We start from the raw sequence: 15,466 nt of genomic DNA on the forward strand, positions 1-15,466 counted from the left end.
CGCCCCGCCCGGGGCGGGGAGGGGAGGGGGGAGCCGTGCGCCGCAGCGCGGCCTGCGGGACGGAGGTGGCGGGCGGGGGGAAACTAAAAATAACAAAAATCAAAAAAAAAAGAAGGTTTTGGGGAAGAGAAGCGGCACGTTTTCGCCAGGCGAGAGGTTTGGAAGGAACGGCAAGCCTCCGGAAAGAAAGAAAAAAGAAAGCAGAGCTTCGCCCCCAGGAAAGAAAACAAACAGACAAACAAGCAGCAAACTTCTAAAAAGCAGCAGATTTCCCCCCAAAAAAGTACCTCGCGCCCGAAAAAAAAAAAAAAGCAGCAGGACGCCGCCAGCGAGCGAGGTAAAGGCGGTGCCGTGCGGGGGCGGGTGGCGGGGGTTTGCCTCCTGCGGGGGGGCTGAGCGCCCCCACAGGTACCTTAAAGGAGGCTGTGGCGAGGCGGCACTGGTCTGCTCTGCCGTGTGCCTGGTGACAGGACGAGGGGGAATGGGCTAAAGTTGCGCCAGGGGAGGTTTAGGTTGGATGTTAGGAAGAACTTCTTTACCGAAAGGGTTGTGAGGCGTTGGGATGGGCTGCCCAGGGAAGTGGTGGAGTCACCGTCCCTGGAGGTCTTTAAGAGACGTTTAGATGTAGAGCTTGGTGATGTGGTTTAGTGGAGGACTTGGTAGTGTTAGGTCAGAGGTTGGACTGGGCGATCTTGGAGGTCTCTTCCAACCTAGGTGATTCTGGGATCCTGTGACCGGTCGGGGTGCCGCTGGCCGCCTGCTCCCCACACGGCGAGCGGGCTTCGAGCCGCTGCCAGCACGGCTCCCCTGGCTCCACCGCTCACCTCTCGCCCCGTGTCCCCTCAGGAGCATCCCCGCTGCCGCCCGCCATGGCCTCGTGGCCTGGAAACGGCTCCGAGTGCCCCAACGGCTCCCACTGGGTGCTCGAGGTGTTCGCCGAGTGCGCCCAGGACGGCCGCGACGTCGCCAGCGTGGTGCTGGGGCTGGTCTCCATCTGCTGCTTTGCCGCCGCGTCGTTCCCGTGAGTACCGCACCGGCCTCCTTGGAGAGAAGCAGATTTTCTGCCCGACTCGGAGACGCTGGGTTTCACACCCGGAGGGAGCGGCCCCAGAGCATGGGGTGGGTCCCAGGTGGCATCGAAGTGGTTGGGGCTGACGGTTTGTGTCCCCTCTGCAGGCAGTTCTACCAAGCCTGCAAGACGGGCATCATGGACCGGGCCCTCTCCATATACTTCCTACTGGGATGGCTGGGCGGGGACCTCCTGAACCTCATCGGTTCCTTCCTGGCGAACCAGCTGCCCCTGCAGGTACCCTCAGGCCTGTGCATCTCTCCCTTTCCCCAGGGATGGGATCTGGGGGAAGCCTTTCCCTGGGACCACCAGCTCACGCCTCTCCCCACAGGTCTACACGGCCGTGTACTACGTGCTGGCAGACCTGGTCATGCTGTCTCTGTACTGCTACTACAAAGCTAAGAACCAGGGCCGAGGATGTGAGTTTGGGCTGAAGCGTGGCGGGACGGTGCTTACAGCTGCTTGGTCGCTGCTGCCTGGCTGAGGGAGGATGCGTGGGGTAGAGGGACCCCGGAGAGGCGTAGATGTGGCGTCTGTTAGATGCCCCTTGTTGATTGCCGCCTTTTGTCACAGACGACCTGCCACCCATGGAAGCCACCTATTTATTTCTAAAGCAGCATTTTGCTGAGAGCAAACAGTACTGGCGCGGCCGGGGGCTGTGCTGGCCCTGCCAGCCGTCGGGGAGGTGCACGGAGCATGGGTTGAAAATAAACCCCTCGTGAGTCGGGGGAGTGCGGAAAGCACCAACGCACCCGCGGTGACGCGGTGACCCCGTGCCGGGGCTGGAAACCACGGCCAGGTCTGCCGAACCACAGGGGAAGGGGCACCGTCCTCTGGCTGCGGTGTTGCTGCTGGCTGTTTTGGGGTCCCAGCCCTTCTTGCAGGTAGTGACAGCCTTGGCAGGGTGGAGAAGAACTTCTTCCCTGCTCAAAGGGAATAAAGGGCGGGAAGGGAACCTCAACAGGGCACTGCAGGTCTTGTGAGGCTTAAATGGCAAGAGAACCTGATTTTTAGCGTGGCAGCTTTCTGTGAACTACAAACAGGAATCCCTGGACATTATTTAACTTATTAAAGCACTTTAAATTTATTAAACCGATTGATGGAAAGCTCATCATCTATATAGTTATGTTAATGCTAGAGAACTTATTTACAGAATATTATATAAAGAGAGCCTGTCTTACCCCTGTCCTTTACCAGGGTGGGCGGCATGGTGGAGCCAGGTTGTGCAGAATGAGCGGCAGATTTAAGGATCTTAAAAACCTTTAAGCCCTTTAAAAAGGGCTGGGTCTGGCAGGGAGTTGAACAAGCACTGCTGCGAGTTAAGAGTGTGACAAGCTTCAAGACAGGGAGGTGATTTCTAAAGAGTTCAGGGCTTTTTTAAAACTTGACTGTTCATTCTGGGTCTACCGAGATAGGAGCAGTTTCCTCCCTGATAACTTACAAATTGCCCTTATCACTGTGAGATAAGAATCCCATGCGAGCTATTGTCTGGTACTGACTCTGCAGCCGCAGATGAAGATAGGACAGCTTGGGCTTTTATCCCTGCCGGGTTCATCTGGAGGTAGCAGACCCTGCAGAAGGGCTGCCAGGGTGGAGGAGCCGGCCCTAAATGTTTTCTGCTTGCTTCCCCGCAGTCGTGGCTCCCATCAACGTGGCCTGCCTCTTCTGCCTCCTGGGAGCGGCCTCGACCGTCCCCTTGCTGGGCAGGGCACCAGGCCTGGCCTCCGACTCCACAGCCTTCAGAGGGAGGTCTCTGCTCTCTGCTGGCCCGGAGGAGCCTGAGTCCAAGGTGAGCCGGTTCCTCAGGCCAGGGAGGCAGGAAGGGGAGCCCCTGAGGGCTGGGGGCCTCGCTCAGAGCCTGCCTTGCCTTGCAGCCCTTCACCAGGAGCGAGATCATCGGCTTCGCCATCGGCTCCGTCTCCTCCGTGCTGTACCTCTGCTCCCGTCTCCCCCAGATCTACACCAATGTAAGCGAGGGCTGGGCAGGATGCAGCCAGCCCCAGGATCTCAGCCGGAAAGGGGCAGTGGGGTTTTTAGTTCCTCTTTGCTTGGCGTCTGCAGCTCCCCTGCCTCTCACCATGTCACGAGGGATTATCTTCCTGTATTTACGCTCTGCAGCCTGATTAACTTTTCTCCCCTCCCTTGCATGCAGCAATACTTTCAACATGGTCTTTTGTGTTTTTTTTTTCTTCATTTACAAGCGAAAGGGGAACTAAAAGGCACTCAGCAGTGCCTCAGCACCCTTCTTCTCTCTTCCCAGGGGAGGGTGATTAATGTCACTGCGGTGGGGAGATTTCGGAGCTGCACCCAAGCTCCTCTCCCCGTCCCCATGTAACATGGCCTCTCCTTCCAGTACCAGAGGAAATCCACCGCTGGCGTCTCCTACTCCCTCTTCGCCCTGGTGATGCTGGGGAACTTGCTGTACGGCGCCAGCGTGCTGCTGAAGAACCCCGAGCCGGGGCAAGGTGAAGGGGACTATGTCCTGCACCACCTGCCCTGGCTCATTGGCAGCCTGGGCGTCCTCTCCCTGGACGTGGTCGTATCCTTTCTCCTCCCGTGGTTTTCTTCGGAGTGGCCACACAGGGCTTTTCCGGGATTGGGCAGAAGTGGGTGGTGGTGGTGCTTTTAGGCTGCTCTTTCCTCCCTTGTGTTCTGGTGACTAATTCAGCGTTGCAACAGCAGAGTGCTTCAGACCAATTTGCAATTCAGCTCATTGTCCCTTTGCCCACATCAAGGCCTCCCCATGCTTCCTCTTGTGGTGCAAACAGCCTCTTGGGGCTGGTCATGCAGCTCCTTGCCTTCCCGTGATGAGCCTTAACGTCTTCTCAGATCTCTTTCCAGTTCCTTGCTTACCGCGGGGGGCAGCCAGGTACTGGTGAAGAGAGAGATGCTCTTCTCGGCGAGCAGGGCGACGGCTTGGACAGCTGACAAAGGAGCGTGGCCCAGCGCCAGAGCAGCAGGGTGCTGGTGAGGAAGCTGGCCTTGAAGCCGGGCAAGCCAGGCTCTCGATCCCATCCTCTTCTCTGGGTGGCACTTGAGAGAAGAGGGCGCGAGCCAGCGAGTGATTTGTGCTGCTAAAACGTGTACGCCTAGGCAGGTGGCACAGGATGCTGCCGTGAGTCCTCGTGCCACTTAGATACCAATGATGCTACCGGGATAAACGGAAAAGCTTTCGATACCTCGGAAGGTCACTCTTCCCTGCTCTGAGCTCCACAGCTGACCTCGGTCACTTCTGCTTTCTGTACCTCAGCGGTGATGTGGAGCTTGCACGTTGCAGGCAGAAGCGATGACGAGAGCCAGAGGAGCTGCGGGGAGGGCACAGAGATGCCTGACCCGCCACAGCTGCCAGCACCGCACGCCTCTGGGGGGTGGGCGGGTCTCACGTCGCTGCCCCTGAACTTCTGGAAGGTGGGGCAGCGACCGGAACCCATCTGGAACAAAGGGAAGGTGCAGGGCAACCAAAGTGTTTCAGTTCACACACAGGTATTTTAATTAGCATGGCTCTGACTTCTATAAACGAGTCCTTGCCCCACGTGCCTCCTTTGTTTTTATTTTGTTGGTTCATCTGTTAGTTCCTGCCTCTTCACCGTTCTCATCAGTTCTCTGAAATGCTTGGACTTTTCGTCTTTCACCTTACCTACATTTTATTGGTATGGGCTTTTGGGGGAAGGTGCTCCATCTTCCCGACGGAGGCAAGATGAGAAAAGAGGCTGCACTTTCCTGGAGCCTTCACAGGGAGGCCGGGAGGAGGTGAAGCATCGCGGACCTGGGAGCGCTCCCTGGCCGCGTGCTCGGATGTGCGAGGTCGTGCCGTAGGAGCGAGGCGATGGCTGCGGGAGGCCCGGTGACAAGGTGCTGCCTTTCCACTTGCCCCGGTCCCGTAGCCACCAGGTGGCTGTCTCAGCCCGCGCTCGGCCAGGCGCTCCAGCGTTACTGCAGAGGTGACTGCAGGGCCTTCAGAGGAAAACCACCACAGCTTGTCCTCCTAGAAATTAGCTCCTTTTTATTTCCCTTTCTTACCGCTCCAGTTTTCCTAATACCGAGCACTTCCCAGCTGCCTCCCCATGCAGCACCCCTACTTTCTGCCTGTTTTTTCGCTAATTTTTATCATTAACTTACGGTGCCTCAGCAAGCCCCGTGATGCTCATCCTTCCTTGTCCTCCCGGAGGAAGTCGCACTCCTGCTCCCACCGCACGCTCTTCCTGCTCCCTTTGCACGCCCCTGAGCCGGCCAAGCCGCAGCCCCCAGTCTGCACAGTTTAGCCTGGATCCTACATGAAATGGGAATCGAAACTACCAAATGCCTCGCAGACTGCAACAGCGTGTTGGTTAAAACCAAAATGGCTTGTGTGGGGCTTACCCCTTTGTTCTCCGAAAGCAAAATGTTTTTCAGACTCCTCGACCTTTCTGGACAGAGCAGGTGAGTTTTCTCACTCCCTTCGCAGTTTTCCCTTCTGGGCTCGCAGGAGCTGGGGCTATTTGCCTCTTCCCAGTTCTCCCTCCAGCAGCATTTGCTCTGCCTTTCTCTAGGAATTTTGCTTTCTCTAGGAACTGCAAGGGAACAATTTGGGTCTGGCCAAGGCAATTTAAGGCAAACCATGAAGATTCCCAGCGAGATAGAAAGCAGAGCTCTGTTAGATTTCAATACCCGTTTATTACAGCTGAAGACCCCGAGGCTTGGTTTTGGTAAAGGAAGATTTTTTTTTGTTTGTTTTTTATATGCAGCTCACTTTTGCTAGCTCATGCCCTGAAGCTGGGAGACGGCAGACAGCACAGCTGTTTTCTTAGGAGGTGAATTTGCCATGTTGACCAGGGATAGGCTCGGGCTGGCAGTGGGATAGGCTTGGGTTTGGCACACGTTCACTGCAGAAACGAAGGGCTGTGTCTGCTGGTCCCCTTGCTAGGTAACAGCCACCTGCCGGTTAGCAACGTTTGTCTTAAAGCCAGAAAAAAATGCTATGTAAGGAGGTTAAAATAATATATATATATACATCTAATTTGTTCCCAAAGTGTATCCAGCGCACAGGTAAGCGTGGCATTGATTTACTGTTTTGGGGACGATGGGAGCGGGCAAACACAGCTCTGCATTTGGCAGCCTGTCTGTGCTAGCAACCATCCAGTTGGTGGTGTACGGAAATTCACAGTGCAGAGACCTGAAAGGCTCTTGCTGAGGTTATCCCTCGGAGACTGTAATGCAGCCCTATTTTCAAGCGACCCCCCCCACTTCCACATTTTGCGAAGAGGTGAGTGTTAAAACAGAAGAGGCACAGACACAAACCAACGTGTCCTAAAGTGGATACGTAACGGGCTTGGGATTGCAGAAGCCAAGCTGAAGCTGGAGGTACCGAAGCCATAAGGTTACGGTGCTTTGAGAACAGGAAGAGGAATAAACTACTGGTGGTGCGCTTGTGTCTCCCTGCAGCTCAAACTGGTTTGTGAAAAGGGCACAGTGACCATCAGGGTGTTTGTACCCGCACAAACCTGTATGCTGAATTCATCCGGGATCGGACGCTGCTGCATTTTTGGCTTGTGTGCAGAGATGGCTTTGGAGAAGGAAAACAAACTCCCCCAGATCAGCACATGCATGTGCCTGCTGCAATTAGAAACAGCAGAGAACTGCACGACTGCACGTTTCCCCCACCCCGGGTTAACATGCTATTTTTCAAGCTTCAAGAGTTCCCACAGGCTTATCTCCAACTTCAAAAAAAACCCCTTCTCCCTACAGCAGAACCAAGAGGCAACAGCAGCAGAACCTCAACATGTGCTCCTCGGGGCTCCTGGCTTTGAGGCGAGCATCTGCGTGCTCCTTCCCTCGAGTCTGGCTCCCAGATGAGCCGTACCAGAGGCCCCTGGGTAAATGATAAAGCACAGGTCCGTAATCACCTGCAGATGGCTGGATGCTAAAAGAGGTCATGTTAGGGAAGGAAAATTAGAGCGAGTTAATCAATATTAATGCCAACGGGCTCAACTTGCATTCGCAGGGGTTCAGCCAAAGGCTCGTTCCTGAGGTTGCGTACAGGTGCTCGCGTTCCCCACTCACCAGCACCATGATCAAAGCACAGAGCTCAGCAGGCAGCAAACCTGAAACCATGCAAGATGCCTGCCTCCGCCCGAGGGGTTTAGCAGAGGGGGAATGTGGGCACGAGGTTCACAAATTACACAGGGACTACGCACAGAGGTAGCTTTTTGGGAACATCAGCAGATAGAACCTTTCCCCTAAAATTGCCAAGCACTGCTGAAACACGCTCCTCTGCCCACAGAAGTGCTTTAGCAAACAGGCACCCTCCCACATTTTTCCACCACACACAAAGCCTCCCTAATCCTTCCCTAAATACATCTGTTCCACGTTTGCTGGATGCCTGCAGTGCCAGTCCCAGCACGCAATGGGATACCAACTTCCACGCCAATCCCAGCACCGAGAAAGTATAGCAACAGCAACAGCTGCCCACCGCTGCCTGTGCAAAGAGCAGTGGCACAGCAAATCCTGCTCAGAACAAGCAAGTTTCAGCCGATATGTATGCGGGGGGGGAGCTTTATTTGCTTTCTATGGCTATACACTGCAGCAGCTGTTTGGATTACTGATGAGTTCATCGCACGCCTTTGTTCTCCGGTACACGCCTACCTCCAGACAGCATGATTGCTTCCAGTTGTTACAAAGGAAAGAGTTTACAGCATTTCAGTCACAGAACCCCACGTAATGCAGCAGGAGGGAAAGAGAAATAAGGAGGACACCAACTGCACACACCGCTTCCTGGGATATTTTTTTTTAATTTTATTTTTATAATTATTTTTTATTTTTTAGTATGGAGGCTCAAGTATCAGATGTAGATTCAATTTAAGCTTTACAAAAAAAAAAATCAAAACAAAAACTCCTTTTGCATTCCATAAAAATTGACAGAAAAGCGCCTTGGAACCAGGCTATAGAAGAGCAGAACTCTCAGCAGGTCTCCTAATCAATGTCTCCTTGCAAATCTGGTTTAGTCAGTATAGTACAACACCAAGGAACACCCTCTCTTACCTCCCTCCCACCAGCCATGCCCTGTGCCCAGCCCCCAAACATACGTGGAATAGATTTTTTTTCCAGTTCTTCCTCTTTCACACACCACAGTATTTAATAAATTTTTGTTTTACATTTTTTACACCAATGTAACAAAAGGCAGGAGGGGGGGGGAGGAAAAGACAAACAATGATCCGTGTGTATGCATATAAATGGGGGAGGGTGGAAGAGAGAAAAAAAATACATGGACTTCTACAGAAACATAGCCTAAGGTCTCAATAGTAAAATGGGGTGCAAAGTAGGCCTCAGAGACTGAAAAAGTTTGTACAGCTTTATTCATGGGGAGAAGATGGCGTTGCATGAATAGTATTGAATGCAAACTGTGACGTGACGTAACAGAAAAGGTCAGGGGAATGAGTTTTCTAAGAAAGGAATCTAACGAGTGCATGGCATGTCTTGTTAGCATGAAGAGTACTTTAACTTTGCTGCTTTCTCTTTAAAGCCTCCACCAGGTCGTTTTTAAGAGCTTCTTGTTTTGATTTGTCTGCAAAAGTCTGCACAGACCTGTGGGGAAGAAGCAAAACCACAAGTCAGAGGCAACGCATTCGAAAGGAGGTGTTTTTAACAGTTCTTCTGGCATGGGAGACAATAGCAGAAGCACCTCAACCCAGGCTTAGAGGAAATAAAACAACTTGCCTGTTTTAATACAGAAAACAGAAGGCAAAGTGAACACTTCAGTGATTATATCAAAGCAAAGTTAAGTCTAGCAAGGACTGCACCAAAAGACACGTTTCCCCAGAAGTTCCGCCCAGCCTCCAGTTGCTGGAGGGAGAATCCCTTTTTTTTTTTTATGTTACAGATTGGAAAAATCCCAGTATACCATCAGCAAAAGATGTTAGCGCTCTCACTCTCAGAAGGACCACACCAGGAAGGTAGAGAAGTCCAGCCTCTACCAATGAACATGAAAAGGGCCCAGCTGTCAGAGCTCCTGAGCTTTTTTGCAGACTGATCACCCAGGGTAGAGCTGCCACATCAAAACCTCTCTCCGGCATATTCACCAGTGGGAAAAGCACCCAGAGTTTCTTCTTGAATTTGCTTTTCCAATTTATACCTTACCTATAGTAATTAGCAAACCAAAGCAACCACAGGAAAACAGAGAAACTGTCAGCGAGATTACTGCAGGGCTTTCTTTTTGCTAAAAGTTTGGTTATAGAGGAAAAAAACACACAAAAAAATTAAGTCTGTAAGTCATCTTGGCTCACTGCCCTGTCAGATAGCTGGGGAGGAACCTTGCTTTCCAATGATACAGCAAGAGGCTTCCAATATAAAGAAAAAAACTTTTAAATACGTTCATTAATAGAATAGTAATACTAGACTTTTCAGGAGCTGCTAACACAGAAGTGGTTAGGATGTAGTTTGGTAGGATTTCTCCCCGCATAAGCCATATTTCACACCCTCTTCTGTACTCAAAGCTACCTTATTTCGCCTGGATGCTGTCTCCAGTAAACAAGGCTGCTCTTTGTGTCAGTTATTTTCCTAACATTTTTATAACAGTATTTCCATTCTCTTGTCTCTGGAGACTTCCACCGCTTTAATAAAAATATATACATTTTATATTTGCATTTGTCACAGGCTAAAGAAGTGGTTCTCAGCCACTATCAACAAACAGTGCATATTCCCCTTCGTCAGCTTAATGTGTTTAAGACAACATCTGTAACTCATTATGAATTGGAGTGGAAGGTTAAACTGGCTCAGGGTTAGTCACTGCTGTGCGTCCTAGACATTCAGAGCTCCAGAGCAAATGAGAGCATATGAACAAATCCCTTCAGAGGCTGTGCAGAGCACAAGCAAGTGGAAGCTAGAAATGTTTCAGCAGAGCTCGAGTGGGCCTGGATTTTCAAGCTCCAAGAAAACTCAAGGTACACCAGGCAATAGGTGATGTGGGGGAAGCTCACGTTTTCTCAGAACTCTCAGAAGTACCGCAGCCATAGATTTTTCTTTTTCTCCCAAAACTGCGAGAGTTTCAAGACTTCATGTCTTTTCACAAGGAGGACTTTTAAGATTACAGAGAATTTCTTCACTGAGGTGGTGTACTACAGCTGTAAAAAAGCGCTGTGCACAAGGCACAGAGTCCCAGGGCTTACGGATAGAACAAATCCAAGCTAACACCACTTTGGGTAAATGACCATGTGCTCCTTTCTTGCTCCCAAGCTAGAGTGCGAAGTGGTAAATCCTGACACATTTCAGAGCGTGCTACTTCAAATGGAGTAAGGTAACGTGTCAAGTAAAATGACAACATTTAGTTGGCTCTATTAAGAAGTAACCCTTGGGTGAAACATGGATCAGATGTCACTTATCAGTCTGCAGGAGTTAGGGGTTAGTTCTGGCCTCAGTTATCATGCAGAGGTCTCGGCTGGGTGAGTCCTGGTTTAGTGCTGGTTGTCACACCTCACAGGCAGGGGGTACCTGGATTGGTTTAGTTATCAGGCTGGATGTAGATCTGGCGCTGGGTCAACACTTGAGAAAGTTCCCTCTGCAACTGCTTATACTTTTGGTTGTCGGGAATAGCATCAATAGATCTACAGAGAGCAGTTTGGAAACGAGGGAAGTAAACAGGGAAAAGAACAGTCAGAAGAACTATGTAACACAGAGCTGGTATTTTGGAAACCACTGGAAGCACACTTCGGAAGAATAAGTGTAAATACACAGTTAGAAGAAACAGGAAAAAGGCTAGAGGAAAAGCCAAAGCCAGATGCTGTGTGTGTTACCGGTTCCGAGCAGATCCTCTCCCCGATGCACAAAATAACATAACTCAAACTGAGCAGTGGGGAGACATAGGAAATAGATTCAATTACCAAAACTTAAGGCAATGTTCACAAGGAAAAAAGACTGCATTACATATTTCCTTCTAATGTTAATAAATGGTTCCTGGCAAAACCCCTGCACACCACAAATGAAAAGAGACCTGTTATGAAAGCTCGGATTTGGGAAAAAAAAAAAAGAAAGAAAAAAAAAAGAGCAGCTGCTTTGTCAAGACACTGTCGACTCCCTCTGCCCATGCTGTTAAGAAGGCAGCACAGATATTTAATTCGCACCATTATCTATCATCTGAAGGAGAGGTTATTGACTCTTTTTTTTCATATTTCAGTACAAGACAGAACAGCAGTATACATAAGTGCTCCACTTGTTTATTCTACATTGTCCCACTGTGCAGGGGAGCTCTCTCTGCAGTTTAAAATAAAATTATTTGGCATCACAGTTCTGTGCTTTTCTCTGCAAGCAGAACTACCAGCTTGGGATTTCTGTACAAAATTCCTGACCAGACATGAGCAGGGCTGGGAAGTACAGTAGTTTCCCTACAAAAAGGCACAGGGGGCTCATTCACTTAATCTGTTCTAGTACACTGTATCTTGACCAGCAGTGCTTGAGAGAGACAGAATTTAAAACAAAGTCTAAGCACCACAAGCCATTAATGTCATGACTTAATTCTGGGACCAACTGACTGTTTTTAAATATATTAGAAAGAAGTCAGAATTTAAGTACAACTTTCAGAACTGCGAAAAATAAAACTCCCGATTAAAAATAATTCTGAAGTACAAGTGTTGCTAATTGGGCTATTTTCTTCCTGGTGAGGGAACAAAGGATTTAAACATCACTTCAAATTCCTGTAGTTACAAGGTCCCTAAACACCACACAACAAATAATGTTCCCAAAGCACAGTGAGGTGAATAACTAGGGACATGAAAAGATTTTGGGTAGGCAAGGGGGAGTTCCAGCAAGAAAGCGGACCATTGCTAAGCTGGGGACAGTGCTGCAGGCACTACAGGGAGGCAAAGGGGTTCCAACGGTCAGCTAGAGAGCTCCTTACCTCAGCCCATTAACAATGTCCTTTGTTTTTCCAAAATAAATCTCATTCAGTGTACTTCTGATTTTGTTTTCCATGTCCTAGAAAAAAAGAAACGAGTCTTTAGTCATTGCAGCTGTTCTCAGGACCGTTGCATTTACTCTTTTTCATAGCTTAAGTATTCATCCTGACATACAAGACTTGCTACAGCACGATTCATGCTGTAAACGAATTCATCCTCACAGCAGATAGTATGACCCTGTCTCTCTGGTCTTCTTCAAGATAAAAAGGCGTAGCTCTGTTCCTGTCCTCTCCTAGTATTACTCTAGGCTACGCACACGGGATGTATGTTCTGGACCACAAGAGGGCAGTTTCTGTCCACCTATCAACTTTTCTGCATCGATCTGCAAAAAGGGCAAGTGTGTTCCACCTCAACTTTGCTCAATAATTTCCTGGCCCTGAATAGGCTACAAGTGGCAGGTCAGTCACTTAGCATAACTGACCGAGCAACAGTTTTGTACTTATGTACTTTTGTACTTACGGTTTCTCTGAATTTTTAAGCTGGTAACCAGTTCATTAAAACTGTTTTTCAAAACAGTTTAGAGAAAGATTTGCACATAAACAGCATCTTCCTTTTCTTAGGTCACTTTTACTCAGGCCAAAAACTTAGAAAAGGGATCAAAAAAAAAAAAAGTGTCTGCCTTTCTTTCATTTCCCAGTAACTTTAAAAATGTATTATCGTCTAATTCCGTTGAGAATTTCCTCCTCTCTTGTCACAGTGGCTATGAGAATCAAGGAAATCTAAATATCTTCATAGATGACGGTGCAATGACAGCAAACTAGTGCTACACCAAAGCCTTTCTAACACAATCCCATCTTTCAGACTCGCTGTGCTGAGCATACAGGACCAACAGGTTCCATAAAATCGAGTACTAACACAAATAATTCCAGTGGATTTAATGAGCGCTTGATACACACTGAACCTTTAAGTTAAAGGGACAGTTCTGAAAAATACATCCGGACTTCAAATAATTCTGCCCCAGAATGACTGTAAAAACGAACAAGAGGGTAGGTAATTGGTAGGCAGTTCTCAAGAAAGGACCACTTGTTTCACAGGAAGATTACAGAATCACAGAACTGTAGGGGTTGGAAGGGACCTCCAGAGATCACCGGGTCCAGCCCCCTGCCAAAGCAGGTTCCCTAGAGCAGGCTGCCCAGGGAGGCGTCCAGACGGGCCTTGAATATCTCCAGAGAAGGAGACCCCACAACCTCCCTGGGCAGCCTGTCCCAGTGCTCTGTCACCCTCACCGGGAAGAAGTTCTTTCGCATGTTGGGGCGGAACTTCCTGGGCTCCATTTTGTGGCCATTGCCCCTTGTCCTGTCCCCACAGACCACTGAAAAGAGGTTGGCCACGTCCCTCTGTCTCCCACACTTAAGATACTCATAAACATTGATAAGATCCCCCCTCAGTCTTCTCAAATTACTTCTCAATCACTGCTGTATTGAGCAGGAGACAAAGTGCAGAGCTTTTCTGTATCTACAAACTGCTGGAAGACAATGCTAAGAGGAATGCTGAGCCATCAAGCACTGAGCAACATTCACACCATTAGACTTGGTACAATATAAATAAATAGTTTGTCAAGACAAAAGTGAGCCTACAGCAGAATTCTTTGGCATAGAACCAAATATGGGTGAGAACCTGCAGCAGGCTCAAGCTGTGATAGCCTCACAACACTTACCTCTACCAAGCGTCCAATATTGGCTATGTGCGGGGAGGAGTCGCTCACAGTCTCATCTTTCTCCATCTAGAAAGAAAAGAGACAGACCCACTGGTACACTCTTGTGCATCTACTGACGGCAGATGCACAACAGCTTTACTCGTCAAGACAATGAATACAAGAAACGGGTCTCAAAATCCTGGAGTAACTGTTCTTTCAATGTGCAAACAGACCAGTAACATGCTGAGAAATTCCTAGAACTAGACAAAGCCTCACATGTTGGTAACAGGAACGCAGTGTAATGAAAGCCATGAATCAAAGTAAAATCCTGTTGTAGTCCCCCAACGCAGACAGGCACTACAAAATTATCATTCCCTACCTACTAAGGGACCGCGGGAGATCTATGGTAGTGCACGTGGAACAGGGCTAGCAGCGCAGTAGCACAGCATGTGGATACGAAAACAATGTTGTTGATGAGATGCACCCAAGGATGGTGCTGTCGGTTTAACTGCTGTGAACTATCCCTGCAAAATCAGCTGTTTCTTTTCATCTTCATCTCAAATACTATCTCCTACCACACATGGGGCACATTCTCCATTTTCAGGATCTCCTGGCAAAAGACGCCCTAGACATTATTTGCCCTCCAATAAGAAGGAAATCACAGCCACCTGCAAGACTGCTGATAGTTTAACTTAATGCAAGTATATGGAATGAGAAATTTTACAGTCTTTTCTTCCCCTTTTAGACCAAAAAGAGGAGTAGCTTATCACACATTTGCCTGCTGGGGGAAGGAAGTACTGAGTGTTAAGCATGGGGTGGGGGGGTGGCGACGTAAAGCAGACTGCATTATGTAGAAGCAATTCAGAATTGGATCAAGGTTAAGTATACCATGATACCACAGCCTTAGTACTGCCTCGACAGGAGACCGGTACCAAGCTACGTGAGAGTTTTCATCACTAAGATCAAAAATTGGAAGCTGGCACTGCAGAGTGCCATACCTTCTAGATTTCATCTGCCCTTACCCAACATAATGTTCATCTAGAGGCCATGGCTGTCTGTCCACGATCTATAAATTTCTGATGCTAGGACAGAGACCATCTTTCCAAGTTCTTGAGATGAAAATTCTGGCTAAACACAGACAAGCTGTTGAGCAACGAACGTCAGTCCCAGGAACATCAACCAGCACAAGATGTGCTGAGATGGCACGAAAACAAAACTGGGAGAAAAATGTAGTGGGAAGAACAGTCTTCAAAGGGTTTCACTAATCCCTCTGAATTCTCTTATCCATCTGTTCATATCCCTCCCTCAGGGTACAGTTTAAGTATCTGGACCGGCTACAGGTTTCTTCTAATAAGCCAAGTCTCTAACAGGCTTGGGGAAGCATGTAATTTAGTTGGAACCCCAAAGGCAAAAGATAACCTAGAAGAGTGAGAGAAAAAGAATAAGAACGTTTATTTTTTTTCCCTTTAGGTTATAGTCAGATTGTTTACATGTAATGGAGACACGCTGCCTGGAGAATGGATCCAGTCGCAGTAGAGGGAGGACAGAAATCTGAACTACGCGCACATACACACAAGTTACGGTGAGTTTGGGAACTATCAGCAAATTGACCAAATGTAGGGCAGCAGGGGAGTTGGCAGGGGGTCATTTACTTCCACAAGCTCCCCGCTGCATCTCCTCCACACCTGGACACGCTAAGTTCATTGGTAAGAAACAGAATCTGAAAATAGAATTATTTTTGCAAAAAGTGTATTATTACATCTCCATAAAATCTGCTGCCAGAATGGAAACATTTTTATATGCTATAGAAGCCCAGATGTTATGAGACACTGTTTTAAT

General features: G+C 48.9%; 2 protein-coding genes across 3 annotated transcripts in view; one reads left to right on the plus strand and one right to left on the minus strand.

The window, feature by feature from the left end:
* The first annotated feature begins 13 nt into the window (after nucleotides 1-13).
* SLC66A1 (solute carrier family 66 member 1) lies at nucleotides 14-4,601 on the plus strand. The gene is made up of 8 exons (XM_066982012.1): nucleotides 14-337; nucleotides 847-1,021; nucleotides 1,177-1,306; nucleotides 1,401-1,488; nucleotides 2,704-2,858; nucleotides 2,944-3,036; nucleotides 3,423-3,608; nucleotides 3,899-4,601. Exons 2-8 carry the CDS (start codon nucleotides 870-872, stop codon nucleotides 3,995-3,997), a joined length of 903 nt encoding a protein of 300 aa, XP_066838113.1. The 5' UTR covers nucleotides 14-337; nucleotides 847-869; the 3' UTR covers nucleotides 3,998-4,601.
* Nucleotides 4,602-8,382: 3,781 nt separating this feature from the next.
* CAPZB (capping actin protein of muscle Z-line subunit beta) overlaps nucleotides 8,383-15,466 on the minus strand; it is a 63,411-nt gene continuing 56,327 nt past the window's right edge. The window contains exons 7-10 of one of the 2 annotated variants that reach the window (XM_048048659.2): nucleotides 13,649-13,714; nucleotides 11,934-12,010; nucleotides 10,532-10,644; nucleotides 8,383-8,629 (exon numbers count right to left, since the gene is read on the minus strand). In XM_048048659.2, coding sequence (XP_047904616.1) covers nucleotides 10,542-10,644; nucleotides 11,934-12,010; nucleotides 13,649-13,714 — 246 coding nt within the window. In that variant the 3' untranslated portion in view covers nucleotides 8,383-8,629; nucleotides 10,532-10,541. The remainder of the gene's footprint in view (nucleotides 8,630-10,531; nucleotides 10,645-11,933; nucleotides 12,011-13,648; nucleotides 13,715-15,466) is intronic. The other variant, XM_048048660.2, reaches the window with a different exon arrangement.

The sequence above is a fragment of the Anser cygnoides genome, chromosome 23 (genome assembly GCF_040182565.1).
Source record: "Anser cygnoides isolate HZ-2024a breed goose chromosome 23, Taihu_goose_T2T_genome, whole genome shotgun sequence".
Classification (NCBI taxonomy): Eukaryota; Metazoa; Chordata; class Aves; order Anseriformes; family Anatidae; genus Anser; species Anser cygnoides.